This window comes from Boleophthalmus pectinirostris, unplaced genomic scaffold (assembly GCF_026225935.1).
Source record: "Boleophthalmus pectinirostris isolate CB_2022bp ecotype Guang Dong unplaced genomic scaffold, ASM2622593v1 HiC_scaffold_6, whole genome shotgun sequence".
In the NCBI taxonomy this organism is placed as follows: Eukaryota; Metazoa; Chordata; class Actinopteri; order Gobiiformes; family Gobiidae; genus Boleophthalmus; species Boleophthalmus pectinirostris.
In genome coordinates, this window is record NW_026571447.1 from 4,536,618 (window position 1) to 4,555,650 (window position 19,033).

Genomic DNA, 19,033 nt, shown 5'->3' on the forward strand with positions numbered 1-19,033 from the left:
CAGCTCATCCAAGCCACTTCTTCAGTTGTGGTCAGACGCTGGTGGACACTTCCTTATATCTACCTGAAGGAGGAGCTAACTACACTGAAACTACTCTGAAACTAACACACTACTACTTTCACTACAGTTTCTATTTGTTAACTTGGCCTGTTCAAGTGTCCTGAGTGAGGGGACACATTAGCAGAATCATTCATGGCCGTAATGAGTGTTTTCGCACCTCTGGCCCTGACCTGACTATCACTATTGTTCTCTGTGTTTTAGGTTTGAGGATGGAGTTGTAAATAGGAGACCAAAATTTTAGTGTGAATTATTTCTGTGATAATCTCAAGAATTCAAGTAAAAAAAACATATCTCTTCATGTTGTCTGCACTGAAATGAATCATGGGATATGTAGTTTCCGATATTCAAGGGTGTAGGTTTGTATAGGGACGGTGGGAAGATGTCACAATCAACATAGACAAAATAGTCCCTACCAATATTTGTCCATTTTATTTTAATAAACAAAAATACACATTTTCATAGTATTAATTGAACACATTTTAGACATTCTGAGATGTATTCAGTGCTATAACGACAGGGCTACACCTGCCGCTGTTTCATTGGCTGTAACAGAGTGATGTCATTAGTGGAGCCAGGAGCCTAAACCGGGGACGTGGCAGGAGAGGATCAGTGCCCGAAGATGTCGGCTTGAGCAGGCAAGAGTGAAGACGCTGCACCAAACTTTAAAAAACTTTTCAAAAGGAACTTACTTGGCTTCATCTTCAATTAAACTTGTCTTATAATGAGTCGCCGCGGAAAAAGAGCCAAACGGAGCCCTACTCGTGCGCCGTGAGCAGCCGGACTGATAATTAGCTGATAATGTCCCCACCAAAGCTGAGACCAAACCAAACCCTTGCCGATGTTTATAAGCTGTTTCTACTTTAAAACCATGAATTTAAGCAAAGGAAGTTATAATTCTATATACTGTGACAGCCCATGATATTACTGTGAGACTTTTGACGATACGATATCACGATATTTCGGTTATTCCTACATCCCTAGTGTTTTCCTATTTGTTTTTCGCTCTCGGGACAAGAAAAAATCTGTGATCTGCGCTCTTTTAAAATGAAATACTATCATACATAAAAGCATCAAAGCATGAACGCAAATCAATAGTCACATGTGTTTTTACTAGCCCTCGCATACACACGCCTCCGTTTACAACCGGCGACCTCCGAAAAGAGCAACCCAGACTAGTGCGGTGTGCAGCAGCCAGCCAGCCAGCGGGGCGAGCGAGCAGCAGATTAGAGCGGTGAGAGAGTGCAGAGAGGGCGAGCGAGAGGAGAGGAGAGATAGGAGAGAGGGAGAGAGAGAGGGATTGAGAGAGAGAAAGAGAGGGAGGGAGGGACTGCATCCTCCCGCGCGCTGCCACTGCTCCTCAGACTAACCAGCGAGCAGCACCCAGCACCCATCTCCTCTACGCGCTATGGACCAACCTCACCCAGGCACCCCCCCTACGGCACCCGCGGGACCCCCCCTTCTGCGCCGGACCTGAGCCGCACTTCCACCCGTAACCCCCCTCTCTCTCTGTCTTTCTATCTCTCCTTCCCTCCACTCCGCTCCGTTGAATGACCTTCTGAAACTATACCTCGGATTGTACTCGGGACCATGGAACTTGGGAGGGGCGTTTCGGCACGGGACCCCCCCGCGGAGAAGGGGCTTTCTGGGGACGATCTTGCTGCTGGCGTGCGGTTGGAGCTGGAGGATAGCTTCGGCGCAGATGGACGAAGGGAAGTCGGTGTACTTCTGGGAGACAGGTGAGTTGCGGTGTGCGTTTTGGAGAAGAGCTTGATTGTGACTGTGTGGGGCAAAGGCGAGCGGTTACTGGATCATGGCGATTTGATGGTTGAGTGAGTTTTGCACGGCAGGTTGGTTGAAAAATGGAACTTTGCGGTTTGAGTTGCATCGTTTCTCTATGATTGGAAAGTAAAAGATTTCTACTTAAATTAAATGAGTTGAATGATTGAAGTAATTTGAGTAGTTCTGACTAATTTATGGTACTTAAAACGCATGGGTTACTGGTCTTGTTTTACAGTGTTTTCCTGACTTTGGGATATAATTCTTTATTTTTTTTTTTAGTATTACTGGCTGTATGATGATATTAACAGGAACTAAGCTGAAAGGATTTCTACTTAAATGAAATGAGTTGAATAAATGAAGTAATTTAAGTAGTTCTGACTAATTTGGTACTTAAAACGCATGGGTTACTGGTCTTGTTTCACAGTGTTTTCTTGACTTTGGGGTATAATTCATTATTATTATTATTATTTTATATTATTGGCTCTATGCTGATATTAACAGGAACCAAGCTCTAAAGAATTTCTACTTAAATGAAATGAGCTGAATGAATGAAGTAATTTGAGCAGTTCTGACAAATTTGTGGCACTTAAAACGCACGGGTTACTGGTCTTGTTTCACAGTGTTTTCCTGACTTTGGGATATAATTCATTATTTTTATTTTTTTTTTAGTATTACTGGCTGTATGATGATATTAACAGGAACTAAGCTGAAAGGATTTCTACTTAAATGAAATGAGTTGAATAAATGAAGTAATTTAAGTAGTTCTGACTAATTTGTGGTACTTAAAACGCATGGGTTACTGGTCTTGTTTTACACTGTTTTCTTGACTTTGGGGTATAATTCATTATTATTATTTTTTTATATTATTGGCTCTATGCTGATATTAACAGGAACCAAGCTCTAAAGAATTTCTACTTAAATGAAATAAGCTGAATGATTGAAGTAATTTGAGTAGGTCTGACCAATTTGTGGTACTTAAAATGCATGGGTTACTGGTTTTACAGTGTTTTCCTGACTTTGGGATATAATTCATTATTATTTTTTTAAATTATTGGCCGTATGATGATATTATCAGGAATCAAGCTCTAAAGGATTTCTACTTAAATGAAATGAGTTGAATAAATGAAGTAATTTCAGTAGTTCTGACTAATTTGTGGTACTTAAAACACATGGGTTACTGGTCTTGTTTTACAGTGTTTTCTTGACTTTGGGGTATAATTTTATTTAATTTTATTTTTATTGGCTGTATGCTGATATTAACCATAATCAAGCTGTAAATAAATTCTACTTAAATGAGTTGAATAAATTAAGCAATTTAAGTAGTTTTGACTAATTTGTTGCACTTAAAACACATGGGTTACTGGTCTTGTTTTACAGTGGCTGACTTTGTGGTATAGTTTTTTTTTTTTTTTTAAATTATTATTATTATTGGCTGTATGTGGATATTAACAGAAATCAAGCTCTAAAGAATTTCTACGTAAATGAGTTGAATGAATGAAGTAATTTGAGCAGTTCTGACTAATTTGTCTGACTTAAAACGCATGGGTCATTGGGCTTGTTTTGCAGTGTTTTCTTGACTTTGGTGTATAATTGCTTTTTTCTTTTTATTATTATTGGCTGTTTATACTGATATTAACAGAAACCAAGATGTAAATGATTTCTACTTAAATTAAATTAGTTGAATGAATGGAGCAATTTGAATAGTTCTGACTAATTTCTGGTATTTAAAATGCATGGGTCAATGGTCATGTTTTACAGTGTCTTCTTGACTTGGTCTTTTACAGTGTCTTTTATTTTTTATTTATTTATTTTTATATTATTAGCTGTATACTGATATTAACAGGAATCAAGCTGTAAAGGATTTCTACTGAAATGAATTAACTTAAAACGCATGGGTTACTGGTCTTGTTTTACAGTGTTTTCCTGACTTTGTGGTATAGTTTTATTTATTTTTTAAATTTTTAATATTAACTGTATGCTGATATTAACAGGAACCAAGCTGGAAAGGATTTCTACTTAAATGAGTTGAATAAATGAAGTAATTTAAGTAGTTCTGACTAATTTGTAGTACTTAAAACGCATGGGTTAATGGTCTTGTTTTACAGTGTTTTCCTGACTTGGGTATAATTTTGTTTAATTTTATGTTTAAATAGTATTGTCTGTATGCTGATATTAACACCAATCAAGCTGTAAAGGATTTCTATTTAAATTAAATGAGCTGAATGAATGAAGTAATTTAAGTAGTGGTGACTAATTTGTGGTACTTATAATGCATGGGTTAATGGTCTTGTTTTACAGATTTTTCTTGACTTCTGGGTGTAGTTTTTTTAAATCATGATTTGACCGTTTGCTGGTTTTAACGGAGCCAAGCTGTATAGGATTTCTACTTAAGTTAAATGAGTTGAATGAATGAAGCAATTTGAGTAGTTCTGACTAATTTGTGGTACTTACAACGCATGGGTTAATGGGCTTGTTTTTCAGTGTTTTCCTGACTTCGTGTGTAAATATAGAAAATAGATGGTACTTTTTGCAGTGTGTGAGGGTAAAACATCCAAAAAAATTTCAACGGAATTTAAGTTAGATTCAATCGTATGGGTTTATGATCAAGAACTAAGCTGTTTTTGCAAGGTATTATAAAATATGCTGGTATTTTTCAAATGAAAAGTAAAAAAAAATCTGCTTAAGTTAAATGATTTAAAGAATTTTAAGCAGTTCTGACTAATTTGTGTACCATAAGATTGCATGGAATAAGCAGATGGTACTTTTGCAGTGGAATGTAGTGTAATGAAGCTGAGTATGATTTTTTTTTAAACATGCAAAAAATGGCAACATCATTTAGGTTGGATTTGATATAGAAAACCAAGATGTAAAGGATTTCTACTTAAGTTAAATGACTTGAATGGATGATATAATTTGAGTAATTCTGACTAATTTGTGGTACTTAAAACACATGGATTAATGAGCTTGTTTTACACTGTTTTCTTGACTCCACAGGTTAATTAAGCAGATGGTACTTTTTGCAGTGTGTGAATGCAACGAAGTCGGTTACGATTTTTAAAAACATGCAAAAAAAGACCACAGAATTTAAGTTTGATTTGTGTGTACACTGATATTAACAGGAACCAAGTTGTTTTTGCAAGGTGTCATCAAAAGTGCTTTCAAATGTAAAATTAAAGACATTTATTTAAGTTAAATGAGTTGAATAGAATGAAGTAATTTGAGTAGCTTTGACTAATTTGTGTAATTTGTTGAATGGATTAAAAGTCTTGCTTTACTCTGTTACTTCTGATTTCTGAATATGATTTTTAAAACATACAAATGCCAACAGAATTTAAGTTAGATATGATGCTGGCATTAGGAGGATTTCTACTTAAGATAAATGAGTTGAAGGAATGAAGTGATTTGAGTAGTAGTTTTGCAGCGTCTGAGTGTAAAACATGCAAAAAAATGGCAACAGAATTTAAGTTAGATTTGATCATCTGCTGTTAGTCACAGGAACCAAGCTGTTTTTGCAAGCTGACATCAAATGTGCTGGTATTTTCAAATGGAAAATAAAAGATTTCTACTTAATTTAAATGAGTTGAATGGATTTTGAGTAGTTCTGTCTAATTTGTGTCATGGATTAAGGTGCTTGTTTTACAGTGTTTTCTATTAATTAAGCAGATGGTATTTTTTTGCAGTGTGAGTGTAATGAAGCCAAGTATGATCTTTTTTTTTTAACATGCAAAAAATGGCAACAGAATTTAAGTTAGATTTGATGAAGAAAACCACGATGTAAAGGGCTTCTACTTAAGTTAAATGAGTTGAATGAATGAAGTAATTTGAGTAGTTCTGACTAATTTGTGTTACTTAAAATACATGGATTAAGGGGGTGTTTTTCTGACTTCATGTGTTAATTAAGCAGATGGCACTTTTTGCAATATGTGAGTGAAACGAAGCCAGGTAGGATGTTTTAAAACAAGCAAAAATGGAAACAGAATTTAAATTAGATTTGATTGCCTGTTGGTATTAACAAGGACATATTCAAATGTAAAAATAAAGAGATCTATTTAAGTTAAATGACTTGAAGGAAAGAAGACATTTGAGCATTTCTGACTAATTTGTGTAACTTAAAATGCGTGCTGCAGGCTTTGCTGTGTTTCCTGATGATGATTTTTTTTTTAAACATGCAAAAAATGGCAAAAGAATTTAAGTTAGATTTGATCTTATGCTGGTTTTAACAGGAACCAAGCTGTTTTTTTTTTTTGTTTTTTTTTTTTTGCAAATTTGCTGATATTTTGTAATGGAAAAATAACAGATTTCTACAAAATTTTAAAACATGCTGGTATTAACAAGAAGCAAGTTTGTAATATATTCCTACTTAAGTTTAATGAGTTGAACCATTAACTAATTTGAGTAGTTTGGACTAATTTGTGTTACTTAAAATGCATCGATTAAAGGACTTGTGTTACAGACTCCACATGTTAATTAAATAGATGGTACTTTTTGCAGTGTGAGTGTAAAACAAATGTAAAAATGGCAACAGAATTTAAGTTAGATTTGATTATATGCTTATATACAATATAAGGATTTCTACTTAAGTTAAATGAGTTGGATGAATGAAGTAATTTGAGTAGTTGTGATTAATTTGTGTTACTTAAAATGCATGGTTTAAGGGGGTGTTTTCCTGACTTCATGTGTTAATTAAGCAGATGGCACTTTTTGCAATATGTGAGTGAAATGAAGCCAGGTAGGATGTTTTAAAACAAGCAAAATGGCAACAGAATTTAAATTGGCTTTGCTGTGTTTCCTGGTGATGATTTTTTTTTTACTTACTTTTTAAAACGGCAAAATAATTTAAGTTAGATTTTATCTTATGCTGGTTTTAACAGGAACCAAGCAGTTTTTTTTTGTGTGCAAATTTCCTGATATTTTGTAATGGAAAAATAACAGATTTCTACTAACTTTTAAAACATGCTGGTATTAACAAGAAGCTAGTTTGTAAAATATTCCTACTTAAGTTTAATGAGGTGAACCATTAACTAATTTGAGTAATTCTGACTAATTAGTGTTACTTAAAATGCATCGATTAAAGGACTTGTGTTACGAACTTCAGAAGTTAATTAAATAGATGGTACTTTTTGCAGTGTGAGTGTAAAACATGTAAAAAAAAAAAAAAGGCAACAGAATTTGAGTTAGATTTGATCATATGCTTATATGTATATAAAGATTTCTACTTAAGTTAAATGAGTTGAATGAATGAAGTCATTTGAGTAGTTCTGACTGATTTGTGTTACTTAAACCTCATGGATTAAGGGACTTGTTTTACACTGTTTTCTGTTAATTAAGCAGATGGTACTTTTTGCAGCGTGTGATTGTCACAGAACTGGGTATGATTTTTTAAAACATGCAAAAATGGCAACAGAATTTGATTTCGATTTGCTCATATGCTGGTGTTCACAGGAACCAAGCTGTTTTTGCAAAGTGTCATTAACTGTGCTGGTATTTATGAATAACTTAAAAAGGATTTTTATCACATTGTAAAACATGCACAAAATGGCAACATAATTTAAGTTAGATTTGATGCGGGCAATAACAGAAACCAACCAAAGGATTTCTACTAGTTCTACTTAAGTTAAATGAGTTGAATGAATGAAGTAATTTGAGTAAGTCTGACTAATTTGTAAGTAAGCAGTACTTTTTACCGTTTGCAAGTGTAACAAACCCGGGTAGGATTTATTAAAACATGCAAAAAATGGCAACACAATTCAGGATAAATTTGATCGTATAGCTGGATTGGTGTAGCCATTTCTCTCCAGTGACTAGGTCAGGAATCAGAATACACTAGACAGTTTGCAAGAACCCCGGAAGTGCGAGTTTGGGCACCAGCAAATCAGCGAAGAGCCATATATTCTGTTTTGGCAAGAATTTCCTGAGAGGATTTAACGCCGTAACAAAGAGAATGTTTGGTGAATTTTATCAAGGGCAAAGATGTTATTACTCTTCTTCCTACAGGATCTGGGAAAAGCTTAATATACCAGTTAACCCTGTTAGCGGCGCATTACATACGTCACGACCAAATAGCAGTGACTGGTTAAATTTTAAAAAGTACCCACCTACCGTCAAGCGAATGAATCCTAATGTGGTGAGGTCGGACGGTTTCTACGAAGTGAAACGACTGATGATTATTTTTTTTGTAACAATTCATATTTGATTGTGTGCTGGTATTAAAAGACTCCCATGTTAAATTAATGTTAAGACAATTTTGCAAGCAAGTTGTCTAATGCAAAATGTGACCAAAGGATCTCGTATTTTCCTCTGAATAGAAAATAAACAGTTTCTACTTAAGTTAAATGAGTTAACTGAACCATGTAACCAGAGTAGTTTTGTCTAAGTTAGTCTACTTAAAGCAAATATATCAAGTCTTGTCTTATAATATTTTCCTTATTTCATTCTTAACCAAAGGTGTTACTTTCTAAGAAAAAAGTTATAATTTTGATTTCAAGACAGATGTAATTATAAGACTTTTGTGCTCATGTTCAGTACAGTAAGAACAAACTGTCAAACGCGAGGTGTGCTGGTATTGTCGTCTGAATGGGAAGTAAAGGATTTCTACTTAAGTTAAATGAGTTGAGTGAACCATGTAATTTGAGTCGTTCTAACTTAATGGTCCTATTTTACGGGAAATGGACTCTTGTGAGCTTTAAGCCGCGGTAGAATGTTGTTACCTCCTCAAAACAGACCTGGACTTGTGTTTTGTTTCATTCACACATGTTTAAGTAACTCTTTATTATCAGTTTATTTACATCTCTAAAGCTCAAATTGCTGTTTCAAATTGTGACGTCATGAATTGGTAGTTTTCAGGTATACCTTTTACTTTTAGTTCAGTAGAGACGGGCAGATCCAGATGATTCTAGTGAAGATGTATGGAGTTTAAAACCACATTGGAGCACTTCCTGTATTACCACATGACATCACAAAGTGGAACAGTGTGATTTCTGTTTGAGAGAAGAACTTGCATGTTAAACATGTGTGAATGAAACAAAACACAGGCTCTTTAAAACACATGGATTACAGGAAACATTTTTACAGTATTTTCCGAGAAGATTTTTTAAAGTCGACTTTTTGCAGTGTTGGAAGCTGATATGAAGTTTTTAATTCAAGTTTGATTACGATTTCAAGTTGGATTTAATTGCATTCTGGGACTTCTGCTTTCTCCGTCTCACACACGCACACACACACACACACGCACACACACACACACACGCACACACACACACAACCACAAGATCATTTTGGAACGGAGCTGTCTAACGCAAGGTGTGATCAAATGTGCTCGTATTTCATTTTTGTTTATTTGTCTGTTCGCAAAAAAGATGGAGCGAAAACAACAAATGCTCGACTAAACTGAAGAAAATGCTGACGTTGGAAGTGCTTTTAGGGACACGGAATTCTAAAAATAATAGTTATGATGATGCGCAGATTTTATTTCGTATTATTCTGAATGTTATAACAATTGTGCGTGTGTGTGTGTGTGTTCATATATTTATATCTTTACAAACGGATCACGTTGACTCTGTTTACTACATTTCTGAGTTACAGCTTCCTGTTAATAGGTGACATTTTGAGGACTTTTGACCATTCGAAAAGAAACATTGTGTTGTGAATTGTTAATTGCCATGGAAACTAGATGTACTTGTGTAATGAGAGTGGTTAGTGAGAAATTAAATAGTCTACTACAAAATGCACAAAGAAGCTTAGGGTGCACTATGTAACTTTTCCATATGGAGGTTTGTCATCTCCTCGTTTCCATGGAGATGTTATTGTTTTGCCAGGAATGTTACGTAGTATGGCTTTAAACTTATCTACCTTGCATTTGTTCAATTACGTGTGTATTGCAAGATTAACATAAAACAAAACAAACTTGAAAACATGGATTTTTACTGTGGGGTTAGTTGGTTGGTCTCCATGAAGATGAGTCCTACTGTGGAACATTCCCAGCAAAGCAATAACATCTACACTGAAAAACTCAATCTACATACTGTATTTTTTGGACTATAAGTCGCACCAGCCAAAAAAAAAAAAGTGTAATGAAGAAAAAAACATATGAGTTGCACTTTCTGGGGGAAATTTATTTTATAAAATTAGAGACCAAGAACCAACATTTCCTTTTGAAAGCCAAGTTCTAGTAATAACAATAGAACAGAAAACAACAGACTGTTATCATCACATATGAACAGTTTTTCAGATAAACTATAACATAAACAACAGAACAGAACAAGTTTACCAAACTCTCCATCTCACTCCAAATCACTAAATCCATTCAATTCTTCATCCTCATCATCAGTTCCAGTTAGAATTATTCGGGTCTTTCTGAATCCCGACAGGATGGTTTCGGTGTCACTGAAGTCCAGGCTTTGTCCATCCATTTAGTGACTTCCAGGAAAGTTTCATGGTGCATCCTCCCGGTGTCACAAGTTTCTCGCTCACTTCAAACTTTCTTTCTGCTGCTCGATTACCGCTGAATATTTCACTACTTGCATCTTGTAATCTGCAAAATATGATTTTCTTTTTGGGGGCATTTGTGAACAGGACAGAGGCTCTTTCTGCAGGAGACATGTGCAGTAGAGCCAAGTGACAGTGGTACAGAAGGAACAGGAGCAGCAGAGTCGCACCGGAATATAAGTCACAGAAAACACCCAAACCATGAAAAAAAGTGCCACTTATAGTCCGAAAAATACAATATCGAGGGTTTGTGTGTTAAACATTTGAATGAAACAAAACACAACTCCAGGTATAACAGAATGGTGAAGATGACCAGACTTGGAGTGTAAAAAGTCTGAGGCGCTCTGTTGGAATTAGAAAAAAAGTTACATGGGACAAGCCTTGGACTTTATAGTAAGTAAAATATAGGCCCTTTTAAATATTGTGTTTTTACAACTGTTTAACACACGAGAATGGACAGCATAATGGATGTTAGAAGTAACGAGTAACGATTTGGGGAAAAAAACATCTAAATACACTTCAGTCTTTACAATTTTCTACTTGCATCTATTCAAATTCTGATTTTGATTGCGATGAACCTTGCTATTAGATGTAGTTTGTCCATGTATGAGTTGCCGTAGTAAGTGAACGAGCGTCTGAGCACGTGCAGGATGGAGTTTTGTCTTGAACGCAAATTCAGTTGTGACTCAAATTGGGCAAAGTTAATTACAGTGACTCCAGTACGGTACCGTGGAGCTGATACAGTCTCATGGAGACTTGGCCCGGTACAGCGGAGCCTGGCTGATACTGCGGGGCCCCTGGGAGATCCGCCGTGTGCTGAACAGCGCAGGTAGGCTAATAGCAGTAATTGCGGTCCCATGATTGATCTGAGTGTGCGGTACGCTGCAAAATAAATCAGCTGTAATGATCTGAATTCGCATTATTAAAGATACTCTGTAATTTGTGTCCTGTCTTTGGAGCAATTTCTCTGTATGGATTAAAGCACTAAAACTATACCAGATATACTCTTCTGTACTAAAAATGAAAGCTAAAAGAGAGATCCCTAGATTACAACGCCATATAAAACGTCTTCAGGCATATTTTTGATACGGAAACGATATAACATGGTCGAAAGCTCCCAAAAGTAACTGTAACTGTAGATGTTTTTAATGGTAATAAATACATGCATGCATTCATACAGGAAGCAGCCTCTCCATAGATCTGGTCTGTCGATCAGCTTGTTTCTACAAATCTAGATTTTAAAGCCACTTCTGTAGGTCACTCTCCCACCACCGACCTGCTTCCCACCATCCAACAGGCAACACACGGGCTCTGGAGGGACATTTTTATCATAAACCTTCAAATAAATAAATGTATAAATAAACCAAAATGAATTAAGATGCATTATTGTGTATTATTATATTATTGTTAAAGATAATATTATTTTTTAAAGTGTGAAAGTTTGCTTGGGGCTACTCGTCTGTGCATAACTAATGACCGCAAAAGCTATAATTTTCTTTAAAAAGGGAGTATTATACAAACTAGACTTTTTTGAGGTTTCTACAACGTTATAACAATCATCAAAAACACGCCTGATGAGGTTTAAAATGTCATCCATGTATGCTTGAGTAATCTAGCGATCTCTGCTGGGCTCGGTTCAAACTTTCCTTATGGTTAGCTGAGCGATTCTGTCCAAGGCTCCGCCCACTAGCCTTCATAATGTAATGTACAAAAGGAGACTGATTACAGCAAATAAGCAAGACATTTCCCAGTCCACTGACCTCAGATTTCCTCCAAAAGCTCTTTCCTCTGTAAAATGGCCTTTGCTTCTCAGCATCAGAAAAAGCACATTTTCAATTTTCCCATTATTGTTGCGTCACAGGTTGTAAGGCTACACAGTAAAGTCCATAAATCATCACCAGACTTGTCCTGAACTAGGGATGGGCTCTACCTCAGAAAAGTTACACAGTGAGCCTTGAAATTCTGCTGCTCTAATGGTCCAAGTTCACACAAATCAAGTAGAAATCAGGTGTTTAAAAAGTGAATACTTTTAAACTAGTGCCATTTGCAGATATTTTTTTTCATTTTATTGATCCTGAGGGAAACTGGAGGGAAATTTTGCTGCAGCAACATTTACACTGCACCTCTCAGTGTCCTTTGTGTCTCAAAAGTCTTAGTGCTGTTTAACAGAAAGAATAGTCAGGTCAGCTGTGTCAGAACAGTTTGAGGAGAGGACCAGCCCCGAGGACAAAAGTGTCCTGCAGCATCAGCATTGTCCAGGTGGAGCCAGGTAAACACAACAGGAAAGGCCTTGTTATTATTTTGTGTTTCATTTGGTGATGAAATGGTCCATTCCTTCAACAGTATTTCTTCTAGAAGGTCTTCTGCCACATTTGGTGTAAAAAGCCAGTAGCATTTCAAAGGCGTGAGTGAATGAGTGAGTGAATGAGTGAGTAGACTAATGCAGCTGGTTGCAGGCTCTGGTGGTCTGTGTGTAGTGAGCGCTGATTATGATGGAGCTGACAGCAGGAGCTACTGATTGGATCATTCATGTGAGCCAAGTACTGCCCACGTCACTTTATGAGGGCACAAAAGGACAGGGCTGCGCGGGAGACAGGATCCTGCCAAAAGCCTCAAGTGGCCAATTTACACCAAAGTTCCCATTTTTCAGCTCCTGCGTCTGACACTTGAAACACGCCACAGAAACAAACTTAGACACACGTCCCCCATGGACTTTACATGTAAAAAGTGACGCGAAAGTGCTTTGGTCTGAAACATAAACTGCGGAATGAAGTGGACGTCACCCTTAGTGTTCAACTCGAATAAAATATAGCTCAGGCTCGCAGTTATGAGGCGAGCTTGGAGTCGAGTTCAATATTAGGAATATTACAGAAAAAAATAGCAAAATAAAAACACCAGGATCACGTAGAGAGTTAATACAAACATTTTAAAGACCAAAATGTGGAGCAGGACAGCAGCAGATACAGAGAGAGCAGCGACGTTTTTTCAGTGGAAAGTGAATTAGAGCCGGAGTCGATAGAGCAGGAAGCACGTCCATGCTCACTTGCGATCTATTTCCATTTATATATACAGGTCGGAACGCAGTGTCAGACAGGAGAGTTAGTCATTTGTGAAGGAAATTATGGTACTTCAGAAACTGGAGTCTCGACAGTTTGCTAATTGAATACCGCGATTTCGATTTGATTGCGATTAACGTAGTCTCCACTGCTTCGGTCGGCCCACACCTGTGTTTCTCCCCCTGAGCCGGGGCCCTGGCCACGGCCCCGGCCCCTCCCACGCTTCCGTCTGCTCCTCTCCTGTGCGTCTTTAAGAGGATGGAGCGGAGTAAGGAGATTAGTGCGGCAGGATTTAGCTTGACGGGGGAGCAGAGTGAGAAAGAGAAACCTCCACAGCCAGGACTTAGCCTACATGTGCCCTTCTGTAGGTCACTCTCCCACCGCCGACCTGCTTCCTACCGCACCTGCGCTCCAGACGTCCAACAGGCAACGCGCGAGCTCTGGAGGGACATTTTACATTCATTTTTACCACAAACTCTCAAATAAATAAATAAATACATAAATAAAACAAAACGAAATAAGATGCATTATTGTGTATTATTATATTATTGTTAAAGATAATATTATTTTAAAAAGTGTGAAAGTTTGCTTGGGGCTACTCGTCTGTGCATAACTAATGACCACAAAAGCTATAATTTTCTTTAAAAAGGAGTATTTTCCTTAAAAACTGGACTTTTTTGAGGTTTCTACAACATTATAACAATGTTCCGTCATCAAAAAAATGCCTGACGAGGTTTAAGATGTCATCCATGCATGCGATCTCTTCTGGGCTCTATTCATTTCCTTATGGTTCGCTGTGTGATTTTGTCCAAGGCTCTGCCCACTATGCCTTCATTCTGTAATATACAAGAGACTGAGTACAGCAAATAAGCAAGACATTTCCCAGTCCACTGACCTCAGATTTCCTCAAAAAGCTCTTTCCTCTATAAAATGGCCTTTGCTTCTCAGCATCAGAAAAAGCACAGTTTAAATTTTCTCATTATTGTTGCATCACAGGTTGTAATGCTACACAGTAAAGTCCATAAATCATCACCAGATTTGTCCTGAACTAGGGATGGGCATTCGATTACATTTTCTTAATGATCGTCGGGAGAATTAACGATTGATTTTCGATTAATCACTAACATTTTTATATTACATAAACTCAATTTTACAACATTTAAACCATAACCACTCTAGAGCCACATCAGCCCGTTTGACATTATAATGTGTTTAATGCAGTTTTGTTTATGTTTTACACAAACAAAACTTAAAACCACATGACTCATTTGCATAAACTATAAGCTCTGAAAAAAACAGCTCTTTCCTTGTGCGCTGATGCGGTTCAGTTTCTGTCGGACTAAAGGACACGACTCAGTGGAATATGAGTGTTCTGTCTGTGACTGAGGGATGATGATGATGTTGATGATGATGATGATGATGATGATGATGATGGTGAGTGTGTTCTGTGTGTGTCGTGTTGGAGATGGTTCATGTTTTCACAGATCAGACGTGTGCAGGTTTAGTGCAGCTCTTTATTTAACATCATTTCACTTTATTTATGTTGGTCACTTTATTTATTTTGGCTTCTGTTGTGATGAAAAGTGTTTGTCTTTTGGAAGCATGTACACTTAACTTTATGTTGCAGTAACCGAGATGCTGCGTTTACATGCTCCATGATGAAACGGGGACACTCAAAAAACCCGATCACAGCTTCATGTCCTTACGCTATGCTACACATAGCAACATACATTGATGTTTGTTGATTAAAAATAAACATGATTGACCAAATTCTTAATGATCAATTATCTATTAGTCGACTAATCATGCCCATCCCTATCCTAAACATTATTTTAATAGATTTTTTATTTTTTTTTCCAGACTAAAGTTTTGTTTGTTTTCATACTGGACAGCTTCAACTGCTCACTATTAGTCCTCCACTTAACACTGATCTGAAAAAAAAGAAAAAAAAAAATATTAAAAGGCTCACATTAAAAAAAAATTTCGGATCTACGTTCTAGTATTGTTTCCTCATCAGAAACATAACAGTAGTTGTGTTTTTTTTCATTCACACGTTTAACGCACAAACCTTGCATATCTCAGTTATTCCTTCAAACAAATAACACTCTGTCCCACCTTGTGATGTCATGCAGTAATACAGGAAGTGCTCCACTATGTTTCTAAACTCCATACACTTTCACTAAAATCATTTGGATAATTTCAGCCCTGGAATTTCCCATCTCCACTGAATTAAAAGTAAAAAGGAGCTGTTCACTTGAAAACTAACTCATCATGACATCACAAGGAGGAACAGAGCATTTTGAGCTTTAGAGATGTAGACAGACTAATAATAAAGAGGTACTCAAACGTCAAAATGTGTGAATGAAACAAAACACAACTCCAAGTGTGTTTTTTTTTTGAGATAACAACATTCTAAAGCTCAGAAGATTCAACTTGGAGTGATATAGGACTTTTAAAATTAATGATCGGAACAGGAAATGAACCTCACTCGACTCGTTCTGAACAAAAACGATCGACAGGTGTCATAGATTCTCAATATACGGCAGACAGACCTATAGTCCATCAACTCCCATCTCAAACACCTCTTTCTTTGCTTTAAAATTCCATATAAAACTAATCTTGTGCTTTGAACCCGCACATTTCTCATCACAGCGCCATTCTGTCCCCTCAGATGTGCACACATATATATATATATATATATATATATATACGTACCTCCTCCGTGGCCCTAGTTAGACTCCTTCTGCTGCTGTGTTTGTGCACCGGCAGAACCGTCCTGTTTTGCATAATGATGAGGAGGACTGTGGAGTAGACTGTGCTTCGCCTTATTGCCTCGTTCTCCACATATGAAGAGTGATCTGCTTGGCGAAGGTGGCGGTTTCTTACGGCGAGTTTGTATTGAAATGAGGTAGGAGAGCGAGGGGAGTGTGAGCGAAGAGAATGGGAGCTTTTATATCTGAAAGGAGGACAATGGAGGAGATGATGGAGATAATGATAGGCTTCGCTTTTTTTTGTCTTCTTGGAGAATTGTCGTTTTTCGTCATCTTCTCGCAAAATACACAGCCCGAGTTTCAGGTTTCAGAATTTTCCTCCTTGTCTAAGCGTTTCTTGGATAATTTCCAATCAGGAGAAGTTTTGGTAAGAACAACAGAACTTAAAGAGCTTATTTTCTGGTCTAAGTCATAATGTTGTGTCCTCAACAATAAAAAATCAAAGAGCAGATAGACTGGCTTCACAAGTAAACCACGACTATTAACCAAACACATGCTTTTCTTTTATTTTGGTACAATAAACGATACATTTTGTGCCTTTTTTATCATTATTATTAGTTTGTACAATGAAAACAAACCTGGCCTCTTTAAAAAATAAAGATAAGAACTAAAAAGTGCTTGTGTTTCTGTTCAAGGGGTGAGTATACGGAACAATCTGAGTGATGATTTTAAAAAAGTCTAACACTGTAGAAGCCTTTAAAAAAAAAAAGAATATAAAGCGTTATGTTTTCAAAGATATAGAGCTCTGGAATGAATGAATTATGTATAAAATTTTGTATGTCTTGATTTATATTTTGTCAAGTAAGTCAGAAGTGAAATTGTAAACACAAACTTGCTGTTACTATGTTGCTTTTCTTTCTTGGAATTCTGTCATTATTTAATAGGGTTTGGCATTACAAGTACTTTTTACTTCAGCCTAAACCCTTTGTTCATGATCCATGGGGTTGGAGTTTATGTTTTGTTTTGTTTTGTTTTGTAGTGCTGCAAAATGACTGAATAAAACTACTACTACTAATACTACTACTACTCATCACAAACATACCTGGAGTTCGTCTATCAAACATAAAAAACTCTGGATGATTTCAGCCATGAAATTGCCAATCTCTACTGAACTAAAGGTAAAAGATAGTAGTAAAAGCTCCCACTACATGAAATTACAAGGTGTAACAGAGCATTTTAAGCTTTGGAGATGTAGACAGACTAATAACAGAGGGTTTCTCCAACAAGTGTGAATGAAACAAAACACAGCTCCAGGTCTGTTTTATGTTTTTATGTTTGATGAAGTAACAACATTATAACATGGTTTAAAGCTCACAGAAATTTGTGTAATATAGAGTCTTCAGTTCGTTATGTAGTGGTTGGTTGTGAGGTCACGGTTTGGTTTATTTTTGCTACAGTATGAGAACAAAATGAAAAACCATTTGCCTGTTGTTTAGTTGTGTGTTTATTAAACCAACCATTTGTTTTAACATTATACAAAGAGGAAAATAAAACCAACTGGTAATACTAATAAGTTAAATAAAATATTCTCAAATAAGCAACAAATCTATGAAATATTATAAAAAGTAAATTCCTTGTGAACAGTAAACATAACTTTTCAAAAAGTAAAGCGCAGCACTAACAGTTCAGCATAAACTTTTACTCAGTCTTCATATTTTTGGCTGAGGGGGCAGAGACTCTGTGCTGATGAAAGGTGAAAATGAGGACTGGGGCACGACAACTGTAGTTTTTTGAGGATTGACGTGGTTCGGAGGGGTGTAGTCAACACGGGGGGCAATTGTTGTCAAGACAGTCACCCAAACTATAAAGCACTGCAGGAAACACTGTCACCCCAATCACGGACGAGTTCTCTCATGAATATTGAAGAGCTGAGTCTTTCGTGTAGCTGCACATGTAGTGGTGGAATGTAAACACACAAATTGCACAAACTCAATCGTGCGCAGCCCTGCACCAAACCCAACGTCCCGTACTGAAACGGTTCAACACGAATACATGAACCGTTACACCACTGTTAATAGTGCACTGTGTAACATTTCTGAAGAGGGTGTCTGCATGTTTCCACAGAGATAAAAATTGATTTGACTCGCTCCTGTTTGACTCTACCTGGGAGGGCATCTGTGTCTCTCTCCTCTCCTCTGCACCTCTCCTCTTCTCTGTGTATCAGCCACACACTTTCAGACAAATCACTTCTCCCCTCAGGTCGTATATTTGACCGTTTTATGTACTTGGGAGCTAGACTTCTGGTTTGAGAGAAACAAAGCACACAGTGGTGGTTTACCTGAGTGCACCGGGGCAGCTGTCAGTCATCCACAGAGAGCACGTGCACTCAGGCCTGACCATGCAACTTTAATGAGGCAAACTTTGATTAGTGGCTCATGTCTTTTGTATCGCTGAGGCTACGTTTATATGATGACGGTCGAGTGTTTTCGGGAGGAAATCTGCGTGGATACAGTGACGCAAAAGTGTGTTTAATTCGATTGTGTATGCATGCCAGGCGGCTATGTGGTAACGCTACGTGATGATGTATGTGACTGACGTGAGCAGATCTGACCAGAGTTTTGTGTCTTGGGCAGTGCAGACGGAAACGCTACGGCGGAGCGTATTCAACTTTTCCACTCTGAAGGGTGGTTTCAGATTTTTGCGTTTTTAAGCCCCAAAAACACCGTCACCGTCTAAATGAAAAGCACTTCAGATAAAATATTTTGTTGCTTTTACTCGCAAGCATTCTCATGTAAAGAGGCCCTAAGTCACCACACAGTTCACTACGTTATGAAAGTTCGGAAAGCTTCTGTGAAATGTTGGTCCTACCTCAGCGTCTTGAGGTAACGCTAGAAAATCATCTCAAATCTTCTCCACCAGGTCTTTGTTGAGACTCATTTTGGT

At 37.1% G+C, this 19,033-nt stretch overlaps 1 protein-coding gene across 1 annotated transcript in view; it reads left to right on the forward strand.

Annotated features, from left to right (window-relative positions):
* Nucleotides 1–1,647: 1,647 nt before the first annotated feature.
* LOC110156660 (thrombospondin type-1 domain-containing protein 7A-like) overlaps nt 1,648–19,033 on the forward strand; it is a 594,009-nt gene continuing 576,623 nt past the window's right edge. Inside the window, exon 1 of the mRNA XM_055163373.1 lies at nt 1,648–1,796. Within this exon, the coding sequence (XP_055019348.1) occupies nt 1,648–1,796 (149 nt within the window). The remainder of the gene's footprint in view (nt 1,797–19,033) is intronic.